Source organism: Salvelinus fontinalis, chromosome 37, assembly GCF_029448725.1.
Source record: "Salvelinus fontinalis isolate EN_2023a chromosome 37, ASM2944872v1, whole genome shotgun sequence".
Taxonomy (NCBI): domain Eukaryota; kingdom Metazoa; phylum Chordata; class Actinopteri; order Salmoniformes; family Salmonidae; genus Salvelinus; species Salvelinus fontinalis.
This window is the reverse complement of record NC_074701.1, coordinates 31,869,548-31,892,763: the sequence shown is the minus strand read 5'-3', so window position 1 is coordinate 31,892,763 and position 23,216 is coordinate 31,869,548. Positions and strand designations below refer to the sequence as shown.

Genomic DNA, 23,216 nt, shown 5'->3' with positions numbered 1-23,216 from the left:
AAGAATGTACTTTTGGGAATAGATGGTAACCAGTAGAACAAAAAAAGATAGATTCCCCGGGTCCATTCCTTTGTCACAGTGTAGTGGAGACTTAAATATTTGTAGTATTATAATTGGAATAAATAGTGATAATATACCTGCGTGCGAAAAGTCTACTGTCAGAGATAGCGGGCTTTCTGCCATTCACATGCTCTTGAGCTAAAAAGGCTTCCGTATAGTTTTGAGTGATTCGTGACGCACCAGCTCCGAACGGACAGGATCATTTTTACAGGCAAGATGGCGACTTCGGAGCCGGTAAGCGAGATCGAGGTATGTGGACATTTCACGAATAAAAACTGAATGTAGAACCCATCCTTTTTTTTATTTCGTTAAGTTTCATCTTATAGGGTTTAAATCTACCAGGTTTTAACGGAATATTTTGCTCCAGGGTCTGTGAAAGTGCGGGTGTCTGGTTCCAACATGCTCAGCAATGCTAGAGATGGATTTAGGGGGTGGCATTGGAGACTGTTGGCAGGGAGTGACTGGACATAGCTAGGTAGTTCCTACTTGGTTCATTGAGTCAATACAATTCAATATATTACACTGTTACTGTGTCCTTTCAAAACTATTGATCGTATTTGTGATTGGTTTTATTTACACGATAAAAAATGGTGACATCTAGACACGTGTGTCTGCTGTGTTAGCAAGGTAACATTAACGTAAAATCTAAGTTAGCTAACTATAGCTAGCTAGCCTGATAGCTAACGTTAACTAACTTGCTGCCATGGGGCTTGCTCACTTGAATCTGCACATTCTTTGCACAAATTGACCTGTTTTGGGCCCAAATTGAATGAATTACTAGTTGTAACTAGTTAGCTTGCTAAATTGTTCCCAATTAGCTATACGACAATCTGACATTATTGAATTAGCTAACTAGCAACTGTAGAAGTTAACGTTAAAAGTGGTTTAGTTGGCTAGTTAACGTACTAGTGAGTGAGTCATCCAGTCAACTGAAGTAGTCAGCTATCTTGGAATCAGCCCCATCCAGCAGGCGCATGACTTGCGGCGAATCAATGAATCAGAGATGAAGCATATGGACGGTCTAGCTAACTACTTAGGAGCTAGCTACCGAGTAGTAGCAAGAGTTTCAATCACATGTGGCTCTCTAGTAGTAGTAGCTATTAGCAATGGCTAACTACACAAACGTTTGGCTTAGTCTCAGGTGAACAGAAAACGTAGCTAGCTAGCTAACCACATTGACAAAACAGCTAGCCATTGTCACCTCACATCCCCTTGTTCTAGATCTTTCAATAGTGGAAGTCTAGATCTTCAGCATCTCCTACAGAGATGTTGGTAGATATTCAGTAGACATGTAGAGGCATTGTATGTATCATTCAGTAGTAGAAATGGCAGAAATCCTAGTTTGGTCTTTATTCAAAACGTTAAAATGTGGTCCGACATGGATATAATACTTGCACAGGTATTTAGTGTCTGTAGTAGTTTTATTAAATGTAACCTTTGTTTAACTAGGCAAGTCAGTTAAGACTTGTTCAGGAGCAGAATGACAGATTTTTACCATGTCAGCTCGTGGATTCGATCTAGCAACCGTTCAGTTACTGGCCCAAACGCTCCAACCACTAGGCTACCTGCTGCCCCAGTTAGTTTCCATAATTGTCCTTGATTTTGATATGATGTTAGGAGCTATTGGCAGGATGGGTCTAAGGATGTCAGATTTCCTGCAAACAGCTAATATTGTACTGATGAATGTTTTTGCTGTGTAATCCCATCCAGAATGCACCTGAAACAGAAGAGCCCCAACCTGAAGTAATCCCCACTGCACCACCTGTGGTCACTGGTTCTGAGCAGTACATCAAACACCCCCTGCAAAACAAGTATGGGTACCGTGTTTCTGTCTGCTTTTGTGCATTACAATTAGTAAATGAGACAACTTTTTGTGTGATAGTCAGCACATGCAACAATCAGTAACACAGGTAGCCTTAAACATAGGCTATTACTTTGCAGAATATCAGCTTTATATAGCATAACAGATAGGATTAGACGAGATGTCTCCTCATTGAATCTACTCTGCCTGTGATTACCATATTATTCACCATAGGTAAATACAGAGAGGGGCTCCTTACTCTGCCACTGTAGCCCATGACTCACTACAGTGGAATCACCACCAAATAGCTGAGACTTTCTCTCTGACCCAGGTGCTATGTAAGACTTGTATGTGACTTATGTCTGTCCTGTAGCTGTTTGGGCTGGAAGCAGTGCTTGTTTGGTACAATATTTCCACTTTGCTGACAACTGGTTGCTGATTAAAACACATCTGCTGCTCAGCGTTGACACCAGGAGTATATTCACTAGGGGGGGGGGGGGGGCTACCTGAATTTGTCCAATAGAAACTTGTTTTTGTCGCAAAACGCAACTGTTTGGACTAATGATTACATCGCTGGGGTACTGCAACAAAAACAAGAGTTTATATTGGACAATTTCAGGTAGGTCCCTCCCTCTTTCGTTCTGTTGGCTTCCGTTTTGTTCCTAGTGAATAAACCCCAGGGTCATGTTCATTCATTAGATACCAAACGGAAGGGAAATGACAATCAGAACTGGACTTGTCCAATAAGAAACATTTTTTTTTTGTTGTTGTTGCAAAACCTTTTAAAACGTGTTATTATTGTGTTCCCAAATGAACACAACACAGATGGGGATACTAGGGTCATGCTCACTAGGCCAAAATGCTTTGGTGCTTCCTAAAATATTTCCATTCACATGCTCACAGCTAGCTTTAGCCCTAAACCTAGATGAAGAACAAAGCTGATCAAACTTGCGCTCTACAGATTTGACATTGTGATATCATCACTTTTTTCTGTTCTAGCACATCCAATCGAGTGTCTGTCTTTTGAATAGGTAGCCAGGCCATAGACTACTGTAGGCAGTACATCGGACCGGGTAGAACTGCTGACATAAAACACTGCCTCAGTAGACCCACTCTAGACCTTTCTGTTTGTCCTGTCCCTGCCTCAGGTGGATGCTGTACCTCCCTAACCACAGATTATGGGCCATTCTGATGCTTTAAAACTCCATAGTTCTGGTATTTTTTCCTGTTTGAAAAACTTGATCCTAGACCAGTGGATTTCAGATTCTATTCACAGGGATTTTTCTGCCATTGACATCCTTGGGCAGGCCGCCTAAGCGTTATTTAGGGTCACCTATGTCCACAGTGTTTTGTGTGTGTGTACACGTATGAATGTGTGTGTATATAAATATAATATACACTACCGGTCCAGTTTTAGAACACCTACTCATTCATTGGTTTTATTTTTACTATTTGTTGAATCATAGTGTAGACATCAGAACTATGAAAACACATATGGAATCATGTAGTAACCAACATGGTTTTTTTATCTAAATATATTTGAGATTCTTCAAAGGAGCCACCCTTTGTCTTGATGACAGCTTTGCACACTCTTGGTATTCTCTCAACCAGCTTCACCTGGAATGCTTTCCCAACAGTCTTGAAGGAGTTTCCACGTATGCTGAGCACTTGTTGGCTGCTTTTCCTTCACTCTGCGTTCCGACTCATCCCAAACCATCTCAATTTGGTTGATGTCGGGGGATTGTGGAGGCCAGGTCATTTTACTCTTCCTTGGTAAAATAGCCCTTACAGAGCCTGGAGGTGTGTTGGGTCATAGTCCTGTTGAAAAACAAATGATAGGCCCACTAAGCCCAAACAAGATGGGATGGCATATCGCTACAGAATGCTGTGATAGCCACGCTGGTTAAGTGTGCCTTGAATTATAAATAAATCAGTGTCACCAGCAAAGCACCCCCACACCACCTCCTCCATGCATCACGGTGGGAAATATAAATGCAGAGATCATCCGTTCACCCACACCGCATCACAAAGACAAGCGGTTAGAACCAAAAATCTCAAATTTTGACTCCAAACCAAAGGACAAATTTCCAAATTGTCCATTGCTTGTGTTTCTTGGCCCAAGCAAGTATTTTCTTTTTATTGGTGTCCTTTAGTAGTGGTTTCTTTGCAGCAATTTGACCATGAAGGCCTCAGTCACACTGTCTCCTCTGAACAGTTGATGTTGAGATTTGTCTGTTACTTGAACTCTGAAACATTTATTTGGGCTGCAATTTCTGGGGCTGGTAACTCTAATGAACTTATCCTCTGCAGCAGAGGTAACTCTGGGTCTTCCATTCCTGTGGCGGTCCTCATGAGAGCCAGTTTCATCATAGCGCTTGTTGTTTTTAGCGACTGCACTTGAATAAACTTTAAAAGTTCTTCACATTTTCCGTATTGACTGACTTTCATGCCTTAAAGTCAGTCCCTCCAGGATTCTGCAATCGCATAATTCAATGCAAAATCAACCAATCAGCGCATATTATGTGAGAGCTCGCAGTTTTGACCAATTCCCGCACTTTTTGCGTGTAAAAGAGTCCAATCAAAAGCGGGTTTGTAATTTTGACCAATTACTGCACTGTTACCGATCCCCCTTGCTGTCAGTCTATTCGCGTGTGAAGATGATGGGTGATGGCTGACAGGCAGTGCAATGAACAGAAGTCAATCTCATTTGCCAACAAAAATAACAGCTAAAAACCGTGCACAACAATTTCCAAATGTTTTTTGGAAACAAGAGAAAGTCGACAATCACGTCACTTCAAATCAGCAAAGCATATGTGACTGTCAGAACAGTTCCCACAGCAGCGACAGTTCACCATGACTGAAGTAGTAGCAGGGACGACTGGCAAGCGCTGAAAGAATCAAGGTGTGGCGTTTTACTCAAACTTTTACTCAGCTAACCTTGGCTTTAGTAGGGTGGTCGGCACTCTGCTCTCCCCAGTCTGTCTATGGAGAGCGTTGCTCAAAGCATTGAGTGCAATTTGTCAGCTTTGCCGTTTTAAACTCTGTGCTTCCGTGATCCGTATTAAGTTAAAATCTTTCTGGATTTTTTAGAAATGGTAATACTGTTTTAAAAGTACATATTAACCACAATACTCTATTTTTGTGTTTTCTGTTCATCTCCCTTGCAACCCTTTCAGAAAAAAATCGCAATCTGAAATATTTTGAATACAAATCAATCCTCAATTTGAAAGCGATTAATCAGCTTTTAATCTATTTGGGCTTTTTTTTTTGTGGGAATGGGAGGCGCATCTCGTGTTGATAGCAAGCTCCAAGCCTGATGGAGAGGTGTGAATGGATTTTGACAGAGCTGTTCGTTCTGAAAAAATAAACAAAATTGAGTACTTTAGATGTTTCTAATGGTTTTTGTATTATGTATTCTGTTTAAAATCGGCCTAGCACATTACTTTTTGTTTTATATGAAATTAATGTGTAAAAAAAAACACATTTCAGAATAGCTGCCGCAAAATCTAGCAATTTTTGGGCCACAGAAATCACAAAAATATCCTAGAGGGACTGTAAAGTAATGATGGACTGTTTCTTTTTGCTTATTTGAGCTGTTCTTGCCATAATATGGACTTGGTCTTTTACCAACTAGGGCGTTCTTCTGGATACCCCCCTACCTTGTCACAACACAACTGATTGGCTCAAACGCATTAAGAAGGAAAGAAATTCCACAAATGAACTTTTAACAAGGCACACCTGTTAATTGAAATGCATTCCAGGTGACTACCTCATGAAGCTGGTTGAGAGAATGCCAAGAGTGTGCCAAACTGTCGTCAAGGCAACGGGTGGCTATTTGAAGAATCTCAAATATAAAATATTTTGATATGTTTAATACTTCTTTGGTTGCTGAACTTGGCAAAAAAGGAAACGTCCCTTTTTCAGGACAGTCTTTCAAAGATAATTTGTAAAAATCCAAATAACTAAACAGATCTAAAATGTAAAGGGTTTAAACACTGTTTCCTATGCTTGTTCAATGAACCATAAACAATTAATGAACATGCACCTGTGGAACGGTCGTTAAGACGCTTACAGACGGTAGGAAATTAAGTTCACAGTTATGAAAACTTAGGACACTAAAGAGGTGTTTCTACTGACTCTGAAAAACACAAAAAGAAAGATGCCCAGGGTCCCTGCGTGAACGTGCCTTAGGCATGCTGCAAGGAGGCATGAGCACTGCAGATGTGGCCAGGGCAATAAATTGCAATGTCTGTACTGTGAGACGCCTAAGACAGCTGTAGGGAGACGCTACAGGGAGACGTGGCAGACAGCTGATGTTCCTCGCAGTGGCAGACCACGTGTAACAACACCTGCACAGGATCGGTACATCCGAACATCACACCTGCGGGACAGGCAACAACAACTGCCCGAGTTACACCAGGAACGCACAATCCCTCCATCATTGCTCAGACTGTCCGCAATAGGCTGAGAGAGGCTGGACTGAGGGCTTGTAGGCCTGTTGTAAGGCAGGACATCACCGGCAAAGACGTCGACAAAGGGCACAAACCCACCGTTGCTGCACCAGACAGGACTGGCAAAAAGTGTTCTTCACTGACGAGTCGCGGTTTTGTCTCACCATTGGGGATGGTCGGATTAGCGGTTATCATTGAAGGAATGAGCGTTACACCGAGGCCTGTACTCTGGAGCGGGATCGAGTTGGAGAGTCTGTCATGGTCTGGGGTGGTGTCACAGCATCATCGGACTGAGCTTGTTGTCATTCCAGGCATCTCAACGCTGTGCGTTACAGGGAAGACATCCTCTTCCCTCATGTGGTGCTCATCCTGATATGACCCTCCAGCATGACAATTCCACCAGCCATACTGCTTGTGATTTCCTGCAAGACAGGAATGTCAGTGTTCTGCCATGGCCAGCGAAGAGCCCGGATCTCAATCCCATTGAGCACATCTGGAACCTGTTGGATTGGAGGGTGAAGGCTAGGGCCACCCCCCCAGAAATGTCTGGGAACTTGCAGGTGCCTTGGTGGAAGAGTGGGGTAACGTCTCACAGCAAGAACTGGCAAATCTGGTGCAGTCCATGAGGAGGAGATGCACTGCAGTACTTAATAGTTTAATAGTTTCACTATTATTCTACAATGTGGAAATATAAAAAATTAAGAAAAACCTTTGCGTGAGTAGGTGTTCTGAAACTTTTGACCAGTAGTGTATAATATAAATAAAACGAACACAACTAAAACCAGATATAAAGTATATAGAAAAGATAATGTACCTATAGGTTTTTTATTATCTTTGAGAACTAACAGTCACTTAAATCAAAATAACACACAGCATTAGCCATGGAAAAATACATAGAATTGCAGGAAATTGGCTTTAAAACATGCTCAGCTCCATGGAGACATGTTTAGAATTGCAGGAAATTCTACACTGCCAAGATGGGGGGGGGGGGGGGGGGGGCTCTAAAATTCAGCCATGCCTACGCCTCCTGCCACGCACACCACATAAGCCTCTTTTTGATCAACATTGGTTTTGGAGTTGGTACTTTTCAGCTCTCTGACTAACTTTGGGGTGACGTTACGCCGCCAGAGAAAAAACAAGCCTTGTGCAACCTCTTCCTCCTGCTGATGTTTTTCTGGGTGATGCTGGGGACTAGGAAGTCTGGAGTCACTCAATATACACACACTGCGTGACTGTTGTAGGGAGTTCTGGACTTCAACACACTGTTTAAGGGGACGTGGCTCAACATCCCTTTAGTTTTGTCTTTTCTTCAGGACCCCAACAGCAGTAGTGTAGACCACTTTACCTTAACTGACACATTAGTGTTTTTGTTTACATATGTCCATGACCTCAACCTGGTTCACCAGACGAGTCACGCCAAGTGTTTTCTCGTCCCAACACTGGTGTTGTGTAATAATAACATATGTTTCAGTGGGGCAACATTAGAGTGCTTCCTCTCTAGCCTACTTCTCTACTGATAGTCAGTGTGATAATTAACCACGGAGGTCTTTTCAGGAAGGGACCAGGAGGGGCGTGGGTATAAATTTTGTATGGCGGGGGGGACAGGGTTCAGGCCATGCCCTATCCACCCCTCCCTCTCATCCCTCCCTCCCCTACAACACTGCCCTTCCTGGGAAAGGGATGATATAATAATGGTAGCACTGGTGAACAATGGAAGACTACCTGGTTACATTTACATTTTACATTTAAGTCATTTAACAGACGCTCTTATCCAGGGCGACTTACAAATTGGTGCATTCACCTTAAGATATCCAGTGGAACAGCCACTTTACAATAGTGCATCTAGATCTTTTAAGGGGGGGGGGTCAGAAGGATTACTTTATCCTATCCTAGGTATTCCTTAAAGAGGTGGGGTTTCAGGTGTCTCCGGAAGGTGGTGATTGACTCCGCTGTCCTGGTGTCGTGAGGGAGTTTGTTCCACCATTGGGGTGCCAGAGCAGCGAACAGTTTTGACTGGGCTGAGCGGGAACTGTACTTCCTCAGAGGTAGGGAGGCGAGCAGGCCAGAGGTGGATGAACGCAGTGCCCTTGTTTGGGTGTAGGGCCTGATCAGAGCCTGAAGGTACGGAGGTGCCGTTCCCCTCACAGCTCCGTAGGCAAGCACCATGGTCTTGTAGCGGATGCGAGCTTCAACTGGAAGCCAGTGGAGAGAGCGGAGGAGCGGGGTGACGTGAGAGAACTTGGGAAGGTTGAACACCAGACGGGCTGCGGCGTTCTGGATGAGTTGTAGGGGTTTAATGGCACAGGCAGGGAGCCCAGCCAACAGCGAGTTGCAGTAATCCAGACGGGAGATGACAAGTGCCTGGATTAGGACCTGCGCCGCTTCCTGTGTGAGGCAGGGTCGTACTCTGCGGATGTTGTAGAGCAGGGGTGTCAAACTCATTCCACGGAGGGCCTAGTGTCTGCAGGTTTTTGGTTTTTCCTTTCAATAAAGCCCTAGACAACCAGGTGTGGGGAGTTCCTAACTAATTAGTGATGTTAATTCATCAATCAAGTAATCAAGGGAGGAGCGAAAACCCGCAGACACTCGGCCCCCCGTGGAATGAGTTTGACACCTGTGTTGTAGAGCATGAACCTACATGAACCTACCCACCGCCTTGATGTTAGTTGAGAACGACAGGGTGTTGTCCAGGATCACGCCAAGGTTCTTAGCGCTCTGGGAGGAGGACACAATGGAGTTGTCAACCGTGATGGCGAGATCATTTTAGGCTGGGTTTCTGTACAGCACTTCGAGATATTATCTGATGTACGAAGGGCTATATAAAATTTGATTGATTGATTGATTGATCATGGAACGGGCAGTCCTTCCCCGGGAGGAAGAGCAGCTCCGTCTTGCCGAGGTTCAGCTTGAGGTGGTGATCCGTCATCCACACTGATCCACACTGCTATTCAACATGTATATATGCATGTTACTTACACTTGCTGTTGTACACGATGGGGAAATGAATGCATAGGCAATAACATATAGTGCCTTCGGAAAGTATTTAGGCCCCTTGACTTTTTCCATGTTTTGTTATGTTACAGAATTATTCTTAAATGGATTCAATTGTTTTCCCCCCTCAATCTATACACAATACCCCATAATGACAAAGCAAAACGTTTTTTATAAATGTTTGCAAATTTATAAATAATAAATGTATAAATAATAAAAAACTGATTTTTTTTTACATACATAAATTTACATAAGTATTCAGACCCTGTTGAAGCACCTTTGGCAGTGATTACAGCCTCGAGTCTTCTTAGGTATGACACTACAAGCTTGGCACACCTGTATTTGGGGCGTTTCTCCCATTCTTCTCTGGAGATCCTCAAGCTCTATCAGGTTGGATGGGGAGCGTCGCTGCACAGCCATGTTCATGTCTCTCCAGAGATGTTGGATCGGATTCAAGTCCGGGCTCTGGTTGGACCACTCAAGGACATTCAGAGACTTGACCCGAAGCCACTCCTGCATTGTCTTGGCTGTCTTAGGGTCGTTGTCCTGTTGGAAGGTGAACCTTCGCCCCAGTCTAAGATCCTGAGCGCTCGCTCTTGAGCAGGTTTTTATCAAGGAGATCTCTGTAATTTGCTCCGTTCATCTTTCCCTCAATCTTGTCTAGTTTCCTAGTCCCTGCTGCTGAAAAACATCAACACAGCATGATACTGCCACCACCATGCTTCACCGTAGGGATGGTGCCAGGTTTCCTCCAGACATGCTGCTTGGCGTTTAGGCGAAAGAGTTCGATCTTGGTTTCATTAGACCAGAAAATCTTGTTTGTCATGGTCTGAGGGGCTTTAGGTGCCTTTTACTGAGGAGTGGCTTCTGTCTGGCCACTACCATAAAGGCCTGATTGGTGGAGTGCTGCAGAGATGGTTGACCTTCTGGAAGGTTCTCCCATCTCCACAGAGGAACTCTTGAGCTCTGTCAGAGTGACCATTGGGTTCTTGGTCACCTTCCTGACCAAGGCCCTTCTCCCCAGATTGCTCAGTTTGGCTGGGTGGCCAGCTCTATGAAGGGTCTTTGTGGTTCCAAACTTCTTCCATTTAAGAATGGATTTTTATAGGCAGAGCAACATGACATCAACCTTCTATACCGTAACCTTCCTTTTCAACCCATTAAGTAGTTGCTATGAAAATCTTTCCTTTTATTTGCTGTACGTTGTGTAGAACGGACTGTTGGACGCGTCATTGATTGTAGGTCTGCTGTTGGACGTTTTATTACATTTGCTGTTATGTTAGAATTTAGCCCTGGTTTGGCTGATGTATATCAATTCATGCATTTCCATAACTGTTACTGCTGTTGATATGCAGACCGACACATTGACTGGTCACTGATAGTTGCAGATGGTAAAAGATTAGCCCACTAAAGACAAATAGAAGCCTCTGTCTGTGCGGACCGGGGAGTGCGATGGGGAATCTCTGACTTTGTCCTCTCACTTCAGATGGGCCCTGTGGTATTTCAAAAATGACAAGACCAAAAGCTGGACAGAGAACCTCCGTCTCATCGCAAAGTTTGACACAGTGGAAGACTTCTGGGCGTGAGTACTCTTCCTCTCCCTCTTTCTCTCTGCTCCTCTTCCTCCTCCTCCCTCCTAATCCACATCACCACCCCTTAATCTACCTCTCCATCCTATGTCGTCATCATGACAATCAGTGTTGAATAAAGGGACCATTTCCTGTTCAGCAGAGCAGAATGTTCATTTGCAGCTAGAAATTAATTCTACAGAATGGACATTTTAACTGTGGCAGTTCTATGCCATGTATTGCTATCTGTGCCCTGAATGTTGTGCCTCATGACTTCTCTCCAAAATCAAAATGGAGAATGGCATGGAACTATCAATTGTCTCACTATCATTTTATAATCATAGTGTCTAATATTATTTTATCTGTAGGCCTGTGTTTAAGTGTGCCTCTTGGTTGTGTGTTGTAGATTATATAACCACATACAGCAGCCCAGTAAGTTAGGCTTCGGCTGTGACTACTGCTTATTTAAGGTAAGTGGACTTCTGAAACAAACAGTATTCTATCAGAGGACATGTCGCTCTTCTGTACGTTGTCAAGTTAATGATGTTGAATGAAAACATAAAGCCCCTCTGAGGACTGATGATCGAGGACAGTGTTTCCCAAACTCGGCCCTCGGGACCCCAGGGGGGGTGCCCATTTTTGTTTTTGCCCTAACACTGGACAGCTGATTTAAATGATCAATGCTTGATGATTAGTTGATTATTTGAATCAGTTGTGTAGGGCTTTTGCAAAAACACAAACATGCACCCAGGGGGGCCAGAACAGAGTTTGAGAAAACCCTGATCTAGGATCAGGTCCCTCTTATCCTTTTAATGTTATTCATTATGGTCTAAACTGATCCTAGATACTGTAATACGCTTCATGAATACGGGCCCAGGATGTACTTTGGTGGTCAAGTTGTGCGCTAACGTTCCTCCACCACTGTGTGTCAGGATGGGGTGAAGCCTATGTGGGAGGATGACAAGAACAAGCTGGGTGGGAGGTGGCTGATGACCCTCAGCAAACAGCAAAGACAAATCGACCTTGACCGCTACTGGATGGAGACAGTAAGTATCATTATGCCTGAACCTGGGTCCTGTTCATTAGGCAGCAAATGGGACCGAAGGAAAGGCTCATTTTTGTTTTCCATTGCATTATGTTTTCAGTTGTGTACTCTAATGAATTTGACCCTGGGCTGTGTAGTATTCATTGGGGCACAACAAAAACATTGCAATGGTCTAGGTAGAGCCTCCATCTTTCAGTCAGTTTTCATCGCTTTGATGAACACAACCCTCCTGCAACTCTTCATGACTATACTACCAGAGTATTGAATAATCTGCTGTTAAGGACGGGTTGCTAGACAGTGAATTAACGGGTAAATAACATGTTATTTATTCTCGAGTATCGTGTACTTGATTTGTGTGTGTTGCAGCTGTTGTGTTTAATCGGCGAGTCGTTTGACGAGGCCAGTGAAGACGTGTGTGGAGCGGTGGTCAACGTCAGACCCAAGGGAGATAAAATATCCATCTGGACTGGGAACTGTCAGAACAAGGAAGCCATTGTGGCGATAGGGTAGGGTCACATCTCTTTCCTTTTGTCCATTGGGTAGAAGTCCGTCCTCCACTCCTCCGTCACCAAATGTAGGCGTGTGTCAGTTTGGAAATTCTTTCTATCCTCAATTACCTCCTCCAGTGGAGGATTCTCAAGTGTCTCTACGCAGAAGAGGGCTCTTTAATTCAGCCACACCCCCTTTCAAACAGGTGTTGATTTAACATTTACTTTTCAGTCATTTAGCAGACACTCTTATCCAGAGCGACCTATTCATCTTAAGATGACTAACCAGGTGAGAGAGACAAGAGACCAGAGGAAGCAGAACAGAGTGCTTGGGTTGGGGTGTAGGGTTTGAGCATACCCTGAAGGTAGAGAGGGGCAGTGCCCCTTGCTGTTCCATAGGCAAACACCAGTCTTGTAGTGGAAGCGAGCTTGGACTGGAAGCCAGTGGAGTGTACGGAGGAGAGGGGTGACATGGGAGAACTTGGGAAGGTTGAACACCAGGTGGGCTAGAGGAGAAAAGCACACGTTTAAAAATAACGACACACTACTTATTGTTTTATTTAAAAAATAGCATGTCTAAAGGCAAATTACATTTACAGGGGTGGAATCCCAAAATAGATGTAAAGAAATGGAGCTAGTTGTATGTATTTGTGTGTGTATATGTGTATATCTTGTATATACATATACACACGTGTATGTATATGTGTGTATGTATGTATATATGTGTATATATATATATATATATATATGTGTATGTATGTATGTGTATATATATACACTGCTCAAAAAAATAAAGGGAACACTTAAACAACACAATGTAACTCCAAGTCAATCACACTTCTGTGAAATCAAACTGTCCAATTAGGAAGCAACACTGATTGACAATAAATTTAACATGCTGTTGTGCAAATGGAATAGACAAAGGTGGAAATTATAGGCAATTAGTAAGACACCCCCCAAAAAGGAATGGTTCTGCAGGTGGTGACCACAGACCACTTCTCAGTTCCTATGCTTCCTGGCTGATGCTTTGGTCACTTATGAATGCTGGCGGTGCTCTCACTCTAGTGGTAGCATGAGACGGAGTCTACAACCCACACAATTGGCTCAGGTAGTGCAGCTCATCCAGGATGGCACATCAATGCGAGCTGTGGCAAGAAGGTTTGGTGTGTCTGTCAGCGTAGTGTCCAGAGCATGAAGGCGCTACCAGGAGACAGGCCAGTACATCAGGAGACGTAGAGGAGGCCGTAGGAGGGCAACAACCCAGCAGCAGGACCGCTACCTCCGCCTTTGTGCAAGGAGTAGCACTGCCAGAGCCCTGCAAAATGACCTCCAGCAGGCCACAAATGTGCATGTGTCAGCATATGGTCTCACAAGGGGTCTGAGGATCTCATCTCGGTACCTAATGGCAGTCAGGCTTCCTCTGGCGAGCACATGGAGGGCTGTGCGGCCCCACAAAGAAATGCCACCCCACACCATGACTGACCCACCGCCAAACCGGTCATGCTGGAGGATGTTGCAGGCAGCAGAACGTTCTCCATGGCGTCTCCAGACTCTGTCACGTCTGTCACATGTGCTCAGTGTGAACCTGCTTTCATCTGTGAAGAGCACAGGGCGCCAGTGGCGAATTTGCCAATATTGGTGTTCTCTGGCAAATGCCAAACGTCCTGCACGGTGTTGGGCTGTAAGCACAACCCCCACCTGTGGATGTCGGGCCCTCATACCACCCTCATGGAGTCTGTTTCTGACCGTTTGAGCAGACACATGCACATTTGTGGCCTGCTGGAGGTCATTTTGCAGGGCTCTGGCAGTGCTCCTCCTTGCACAAAGGCAGAGGTAGCGGTCCTGCTGCTGGGTTGTTGCCATCCTACGGCCTCCTCCACGTCTCCTGATGTACTGGCCTGTCTCCTGGTAGCGCCTCCATGCTCTGGGCACTACGCTGACAGACACAGCAAACCTTCTTGCCACAGCTCGCATTGATGTGCCATTCTGGATGAGCTGCACTACCTGAGCCACTTGTGTGGGTTGTAGACTCCGTCTCATGCTACCACTAGAGTGAAAGCACCGCCAGCATTCAAAAGTGACCAAAACATCAGCCAGGAAGCATAGGAACTGAGAAGTGGTCTGTGGTCACCACCTGCAGAACCACTCCTTTATTGGGGGTGTCTTGCTAATTGCCTATAATTTCCACCTTTTGTCTATTCCATTTGCACAACAGCATGTGAAATTTATTGTCAATCAGTGTTGCTTCCTAAGTGGACAGTTTGATTTCACAGAAGTGTGATTGACTTGGAGTTACATTGTGTTTAAGTGTTCCCTTTATTTTTTTGAGCAGTGTGTGTGTATATATATATATATGTGTGTGTACGTGTGTGTGTGTGTGTGTATGTATGTATATATATAACGCCAACGCTCTAACCACTAGGCTACCCTCCCGCCCCATAAATATATATACACACACACACATGTATATATATTTATATTTATGGGGCGGCAGGGTAGCCTAGTGGTTAGAGCGTTGGACTAGTAACCGAAAGGTTGCAAGTTCAAATCGCCGAGCTTACAAGGTACAAATCTTTCGTTCTGCCCCTAAACAGGCAGTTAACCCACTGTTCTTAGGCCGTCATTGAAAATAAGAATTTGTTCTTAACTGACTTGCTAGTTAAATAATATATAGATATACACATACAGATAAGTGTGTGTATATATACACATACATATAGATATATGTATACGTGTGTGTGTATATATAACTAGCTACATTTATTTTTTCATGTATTTTGGGATTCCACCCCGGTAACCTCTCCTTGCTTACCTTTGACCGGTTTTAAAAGTTGAGGAGAGGAGAGAGGAGTTGAGAATATCCAATTGAGAATCTTGCACATGCACAATGTCATTTGGGCACATTGAGAGAATTCTGAAGGTTTTCTGTATATTATATGTGTTGAAGTTGAACGAATTCAAATGAAAAACATTCATGGTCACAAGGTTAACCTTCAAGTTACTCCGGGAGTACAAAAAGTGTTTAGTTGGCAGGAATTTCATCCATTTTGAGACTACAGCACTGCAATGTTTATAGTTCACCACTAGGTGGCAAAAATGTGTGTAAGACTACTGAGAACCTATTCATCATTCCCTCTCTTTCTCTCATCTCTCTCTCTTTCTCCAGACAACAGTATAAAGAGCGCCTGAGTATCCCCATCAAGCTCCTGATTGGCTACCAGTCGCATGACGACACATCTAGCAAGAGTGGTTCCACCACAAAGAACATGTACTCAGTCTGATCAACCAACACCCAACTCAACTACAAACCCACTAGAGCTGGGCGATATGGACCAAAATCCATATCACGATAAATTGACTGAGTTATCACGATAAATTGAATGATAAGTTTATAACATTAATGTGCACCACAGTTATTTTTTATATTATCCCTACAACTACTACTACTACTTTGAATGTTGTAGCTATCAATTGTCCCATTTAACAGTCATCCATATTAGCTAATTTATTTCATTTCAAACTTCACATTTCTCTAGTAGGGTCCTATAGTTTATCGTAATGAACAATATCAGCCAAATGTCCACAATAATTGGTCAGTGTTGATACTTTTCAGTTTATCGTCCCAGCTCACTGCATCACCAACACATTCATACTTTTCAGTTGTCAACTACTGTTGGTGTCCTTCCTCTTTACAGACGAGAGAATTGTTCAAACGTGTACAAAGTTAGGGCCGCCTCCCTGTCACCTGATTGGCCGGCTGGCTAACTGACGGGTCTTGTCCGGGAGAAAAGGAGAACAGCTGAAGCTGTTGGGATTTGAGCTAGAAGATCGTTTAAATAAATGACTTAATTTTAGAATTGGTGAGTATATGTGAAATAATAATGCCAGTGGCTTCCCCCCCTACTACTACTGTAGCTGATGAGATGTCGTTTAAGGCTTGGTTAAAAACACCTTCCTTTGCTGTAAACCCAATTCCTTTTCTCATGCAGAGTTTACTATCACTTTCTGTTATGAAAAGCGTTTCTCACCAACCACCCAGGATAGGAAAGACAAGATTAATTTACTCAGATTTTAAAGGGCAACCAGCATTTTAACCTGCTTTACTTGGAGGTGTTTAGCATGATAAGGGATTGCAGATGTACCTGCTACAGAAAAGACAACAGTATCAAAAAAGAAAAACGTTTGTAAAAAAAATAGTGGTCACACGGTCTTAAGTGTGAATATTTTGGAAGAAAGACCACGAAGTTCCAGCCATGCTGGGATTGAGGATTCGTTGCTTGTAAAACTTTTTTTTTTCTCCCCCCTTTCCCTATTTATTTATGATATGTCCATTTGAGGTTAAACTACTTAGTTGGAGGGCAACCATTAAACAAAAATCAATTTCTTTACAATATTTTTTTTCTGTTTTGTTTTTTGTTATTGAGGATGTTAATGACATGGACTACTGCTTAATATAGAACTTTTTTTACAGTATCATAGCAAGTAAAGATGCCTGGACAAGTTTTAGGTCTGCTTCTCACCGTTTTCTTCCTAAGAAAAACAGTAACATTTCGCACTGCTCTCTGGGGCTGGTGTGAGTGGAGAAGAAAGGATATCTTCCTATCCATTGTTAAATGATTTTGCTCATAATGTATCTTAATGTATATTACCTTCTTTCAAGTAAAGGTTAAGTGCTTTGCATTAAAACCAGAACCACGCCGTCTCCTTTCCTGTGTTGTCAGTTTACCGTCACTTTCTATAGTGTTACGGCGGTGTGTTCAATATGCAGATAATGCGCTGATCAGCGCTGAATAGGTAATGAGATCTTCACAAAGCCTGGAAGTGTTTAATAACTTCTTCCTATAAAATGCACAGAATCTGTGTATCTCAAACACACCCAGTATCGACACTTGCTCTGTGTTGAAATCCATAGCCCCTCCTACTTGTAGCTCTCAAAGGATTGGATATAGTATGATTGGCTGGGTGGATTTTTTTGTTGCCATATTGCTTACACACCTATCCAAACATGTAGCACCTAAACAAGTCCCTAGGTACTAGGGGTTCATTTAGAATTCAGTGGTGAGTTAAAGGGTATTTTCAGATGCACATTTTTTTCCAAGATAGTCAATTTTTTTGTTGCCTATAGGAGACTTGTTAACCAGAACAACATGATACTGCATAACCATCAATCTGTACTAAAATATGTTTCTATAATGCACCCTTTGTACATAGCAGGCAAAATAACATCAAGTAATCCTCGGTCAGTGCACACACCCAACAGTCCTTATTCCCTCCAAGCCCCCTACATTCATACAGCTATCAGTCCAAGGCTAGAGTCAACAACACTATGATGAGGTTTCCCAAACATCTCTGGTTCAAACCACCTGAGTTACCTGTTAATCTACAGTACACACTTGTCCTTACGCAAATACCGCCTGGGAGCCAACGCCTGGCAACACCCCACAATGCCTACTGTCTGAACTTAACACCACTGATATGAGTCACACCTGTCTTCTAAGAACACTTGATAACTGTGTTCCAGAGGTATGCATTTGTTTTTTACGTTGTGTTTGCACATTTCCTCAGACAGTTGAGCAAGTGTGAAGAGACATTGGTGCTTGTTTCCACATCTTGCCACTTATGAGTGATGCAAGGGGGGTGTTTTTGTGAACGCAACAAACTCCCCTGCCTTGCAACATTCCTTATACAGTATCAGGGTTGACCCCAACCCACAGTATATCTCAGGAACGACTAGAATTCAGACACCCTTGAGATATGTTGACATCCTGTTTTACTGACTTTGGCAGAGGTTCTGTCTTTGAAGTTGTGTACATTAAGTAATAAGTACACAGGAGAAACTTTGCAGCGTTTTTACACACACACACACATAACGGCCTACACACTAGCACCATTTGTCTGCTGCTAACATGCGTCCATCCTGATTTTGTCTGTTTACACAAGATCTGATCAAAATCAGTTCACAATGCAGATTTTAATCATCACATATCTGAAAATGTAGTCATGATCAGGATGTATGTTAGCACCAGGTATTAACAGGGTACTGTCTCCTAGCACCAGGTATTAACAGGGTACTGTCTCCTAGCACCAGGTATTAACAGGGTACTGTTTCCTAGCACCAGGTATTAACAGGGTACTGTCTCCTAGCACCAGGTATTAACAGGGTACTGTCACCTAGCACCAGGTATTAACAGGGTACTGTCTCCTAGCACCAGGTATTAACAGGGCTATTGTCTCCTAGCACCAGGTATTAACAGGGTACTGTCTCCTAGCACCAGGTATTAACAGGGCTATTGTCGCCTAGCACCAGGTATTAACAGGGTACTGTCTCCTAGCACCAGGTATTAACAGGGTACTGTCTCCTAGCACCAGGTATTAACAGGGTACTGTCTCCTAGCACCAGGTATTAACAGGGTACTGTCTCCTAGCACCAGGTATTAACAGGGTACTGTCTCCTAGCACCAGGTATTAACAGGGCTATTGTCTGCTAGCACCAGGTATTAACAGGGTACTGTCTCCTAGCACCAGGTATTAACAGGGTACTGTCTCCTAGCACCAGGTATTAACAGGGCTATTGTCTCCTAGCACCAGGTATTAACAGGGCTATTGTCTCCTAGCACCAGGTATTAACAGGGTACTGTCTCCTAGTACAGCCATCCATCTGGACATTGCCATATTGAATCAACACGCCAGGCTTGTGTCAGCAAGTCGCTAGACGCATCTTCCTCACTGGCCTTCATCATTGTTCACATTTGTTCACTCTATTTTTCCACTACAGAGCTGCTGTCTCCTAGCACAAGCATGTCGCTACACCTGCAATAACATCTGCTGAACAAATGTGACCAATAAAATGTAATTGATTAGATTAACAGGGTACTTGGTCTTTTGAAGCATGACATAAATAGGTCAGACCCTGGGTGAGGTGTGTTGATGTGGAAACCAATGGTATTATAGTTTTTTTTAGATTTGTTTTTATTTCTATTCGTTTTTTGAATTTCAGTTTAGTTAGTTTTTGAATCCACTTTACTCATTTTTATTTTGTTTAAGTTTGATTTTAAAAAATCTATATTTTTTAAAATATTACTTAGTTTTAGTGTTGGGGACAGAAAGTAGAACTGGGATGCTAGGAGCCATTTATGTGTTTTTGAGATGTCACCTCTTGCCACTGTGGGGAAGCAATGCATAAGGTCATGTTATAGGTTAGGTTTAAAGGTAGACTTAGTGAGATGACGTAGATGCACAAAGTAAACAGTAGTAGTAGTGGGTCAATTTCCTCAACAACCAGGAGCATTGAAGCATGAGGCTCAACTTCTCCTCTGTTTTGGTCCTGTAGCTACCACATTGTAGCAGCGTGAAGCTCACCTGTGCAAATGATCCAATAGTCTGTGACAATGTGAGAGCAAAGCCTTGCATCATACTCATCTCAGTGGATGAGTTTGAGAGGATCACTTTTGTCAAGTTGGTCACCACCTTTCAAAGTGTGGTGCATTCTGGGGATAAAAATAGTCAGACAGGTGCCTACAGTTGAAGTCGGAGGTTTACATACGCCTTAGCCAAATACATTTAAACTCAGTGTTTCACAATTCCTGACATTTAATCCTAGTAAAAATTCCCTGTCTTAGGTCAGTTAGGATCACCACCTTATTTTAAGAATGTGAAATGTCAGAATAAGAGAGAATGATTTATTTCAGCTTTTATTTCTTTTATCACATTCCCAGTGGGTCAAAAGTTTACATACACTCAATTAGTTTTTGGTAGAATTGCCTTTAAATTGTTTAGCTTGGGTCAAATGTTTTGGGTAGCCTTCCACAAGCTTCCCACAATAAGTTAGGTGAATTTTGTCCCATTCCTCCTGACAGAGCTGGTGTAACTGAGTCAGGTTTGTACGCCTCCTTGCTCACGCATGTCTTTTCAGTTCTGCCCACAAATTTTCTATAGGTTTGAGGTCAGGGCTTTGTGATGGCCACTCCAATACCTTGACTTTGTTGTCCTTAAGCCATTTTGCCACAACTTTGGAAGTATGCTTGGGGTCATTGTCCATTTGGAAGACCCATTTGCAACCAAGCTTTAACTTCCTGACTGATGTCTTGAGATGTTGCTTCAATATATCCACATAATTTACCTCCCTCATGATGCCATCTATTTTGCGAAGTGCACCAGTCCCTCCTGCAGCAAAGCACCCCCACAACATGATGCTGCCACCCCTGTGCTTCACGGTTGGGATGGTGTTCTTCAGCTTGCAAGCCTCCCCCTTTTTCCTCCAAACATAACGATGGTCATTAGGGCCAAACAGTTCTATTTTTGTTTCATCAGACAAGAGGACATTTCTCCAAAAAGTACGATATTTGTCCACATGTGCAGTTGCAAACCGTAGTCTGGCTTTTTTATGACGGTTTTGGAGCAGTGGCTTCTTCCTTGCTGAGTGGCCTTTCAGGCTATGTCAATATAGGACTCTTTTTACTGTGGGTATAGATACTTTTTTACCTGTTTCCTCCAGCATCTTCACAAGGTCCTTTGCTGTTGTTCTGGGATTGATTTGCACTATTCGCACCAAAGTACGTTCATCTCTAGGAGACCGAACACGTCTCCTTCCTGAGCGGTATGACGGCTGCGTGGTCCCATGGTGTTTGTACTTGCTTACTATTGTTTGTACAAATGAACTTGATACCTTCAAGCGTTGAATGAACCAGACTTGTGGAGGTCTACAATTTATTTTCTGAGGTCTTGGCTGATTTCCTTTGATTTTCCCATGATGTCAAGCAAAGAGGCACTGAGTTTGAAGGTAGGCCTTGAAATACATCCACAGGTACACCTCCAATTGACTCAAATTATGTCAATTAGCCCATCAGAAGCTTCTAAAGCCATGACATAATTTTCTAGAATTTTCCAAGCTGTTTAAAGGCACAGTCAACAAATTTTATGTAAACTTCTGACCCACTGGAAATGTGATACAGTGAATTTTAAGTGAAATAATCTGCCTGTAAACAATTGTTGGAAAAATGACTTGTGTCATGCACAAAGTAGATGTCCTAACCGACTTGCCAAAACTATAGTTTGTTAACAATACATTTGTGGAGTGGTTGAAAAACGAGTTTTAATGACTCCAACCTAAGTGTATGTAAACTTCCGACTTCAACTGTATGTATCACATTGGGATATGTTACAAATACTCCTACGCCTGAAGTGTCCCCACTTACACCAGCCAATAGCTAGCTTTTCACGTGGCGCCAACTGGTAAGACAATTCCGGAGGGTGGTCACGTGTGCTTGCAAGGCAAAGGTCCTGGGTTCTAGCCATGGCGTGAGCCGAATCAGTAGGAAGTGTGACTCTCTAAGCAAGCACCTACATGTTGACTGCAGGAACTTTTCAAAGGTCATGATGATTTGACTGCAAGTTTCTGCAGTTGCTTTTCACCAACTTCATCCCGCAGCCATCGCCTGCACTGTGGGAGGATCTATTGTCAACCAATCATTTGGGTGTTTTGTTTACAGTGAATATATGCATGTTTACAGTGGATATATACAAATACATTTGATATTTGAGGCTCTCTCTCACTGATTGATGTACAATGTGTACACAGATAGTATAAATATATTATGATTTCAGTTTGTGAGAATGTGATATGGGGGTTAGATACATGAACAGTATATTCATGATCACTGCCATGTTGAACTGCCATGTTGATCTGAACCTTGCTGTTGGAAAACCACTTTGATGTCTGACTTTTGGATGTCGCATATGCACCTCCCCCGACTTCACTCTTCGACTTTCACCTACAGTTGTTTGCTTGAGCCTTACCACTCAAACACGCCCAATATCTGCAGTACTGATCTAGCTGAGTCTACCTTTAAAACGATAAAGTAAATCTCCCGCCAGATTCATAAGCTTGAAAACCCAATTGGAACCCCCCCAAAAAACTAAAACTGAATATAATTTATAGTTTTTTTTGTTTTGTTAGTTTTGGAGTCAAAGATAATAGTATCATTATAGTTTTAGTTTTTCAAACAGATTTGTTAATTATTTTATTTAAGTTTACTAAAGTGTATTTTCCTGATTATTTTTAGTTTGTTTCAGTTTTTGTTTACCATAATAACCTTGGTAGAAACCATGGGTTGAACTTGTCAAATCATTCATGTCACTGATATGCAGCCCGGTCTCAGACTAGACGTAACATAGTAAACATAAATCCGACAACTTTAGTATTTTAGGAACTTTTCAACTACTTAGCTTGTTAGCTAACCCTAACCCTTTTTTCTATTGTAATTCATAACATATCATACAAATTGGGTGATGGACATTCACATAGTAATACATACCATACGAAATGTAACATATCGTACTAAATTTAGTATCTCGTACAGAATAATACAAAATGCTCTGAGACCAGGTTGTGATATGTCAGCTGGAAGGAATACTTTGGTATTTGGCAATGATGCCCTAGATCTACTTCCCCGGAGTCAGATGAACTCATGGATACCATTTTTATGTCTTTGTGTCCAGAATGAAGTTAGAGGTAGTTGCGCTAATGCTGGATGTCTATGATACCCATAGACTTCCAGCCATTGCTCTAACGCTAGTTAGCGTTGGCTCACAAAACTACTTCTGACTTCCTTCATACTGGATACAGAGACATGAAAATGGTATCCACGAGTTCATCTGACTCTGGGGAAGTAGAGAAAGTGCCTCATTGGCAAAATCCCGAAGTATCCCTTGAAAGGATTTATATTTATTTAACCTTTATTTAACTAGGCAAGTCAGTTTAGAACAAAAACTTGTTTACAATGACGGCCTACTCCGATTAAACCCAGACAACAC

General features: G+C 42.7%; 1 protein-coding gene across 2 annotated transcripts; it reads left to right on the top strand.

The window, feature by feature from the left end:
• Nucleotides 1–199: 199 nt before the first annotated feature.
• LOC129836530 (eukaryotic translation initiation factor 4E-like) lies at nt 200–17,096 on the top strand. 2 transcript variants are annotated; one of them, XM_055902836.1, is made up of 7 exons: nt 200–309; nt 1,771–1,871; nt 10,790–10,885; nt 11,278–11,341; nt 11,804–11,917; nt 12,283–12,422; nt 15,571–17,096. In XM_055902836.1, exons 1-7 carry the CDS (start codon nt 277–279, stop codon nt 15,683–15,685), a joined length of 663 nt encoding a protein of 220 aa, XP_055758811.1. In that variant the 5' UTR covers nt 200–276; the 3' UTR covers nt 15,686–17,096. The 2 variants fall into 2 exon arrangements, with proteins under 2 accessions (XP_055758811.1, XP_055758812.1); XM_055902837.1 differs by having other exon boundaries at nt 248–294.
• Nucleotides 17,097–23,216: the final 6,120 nt, after the last annotated feature.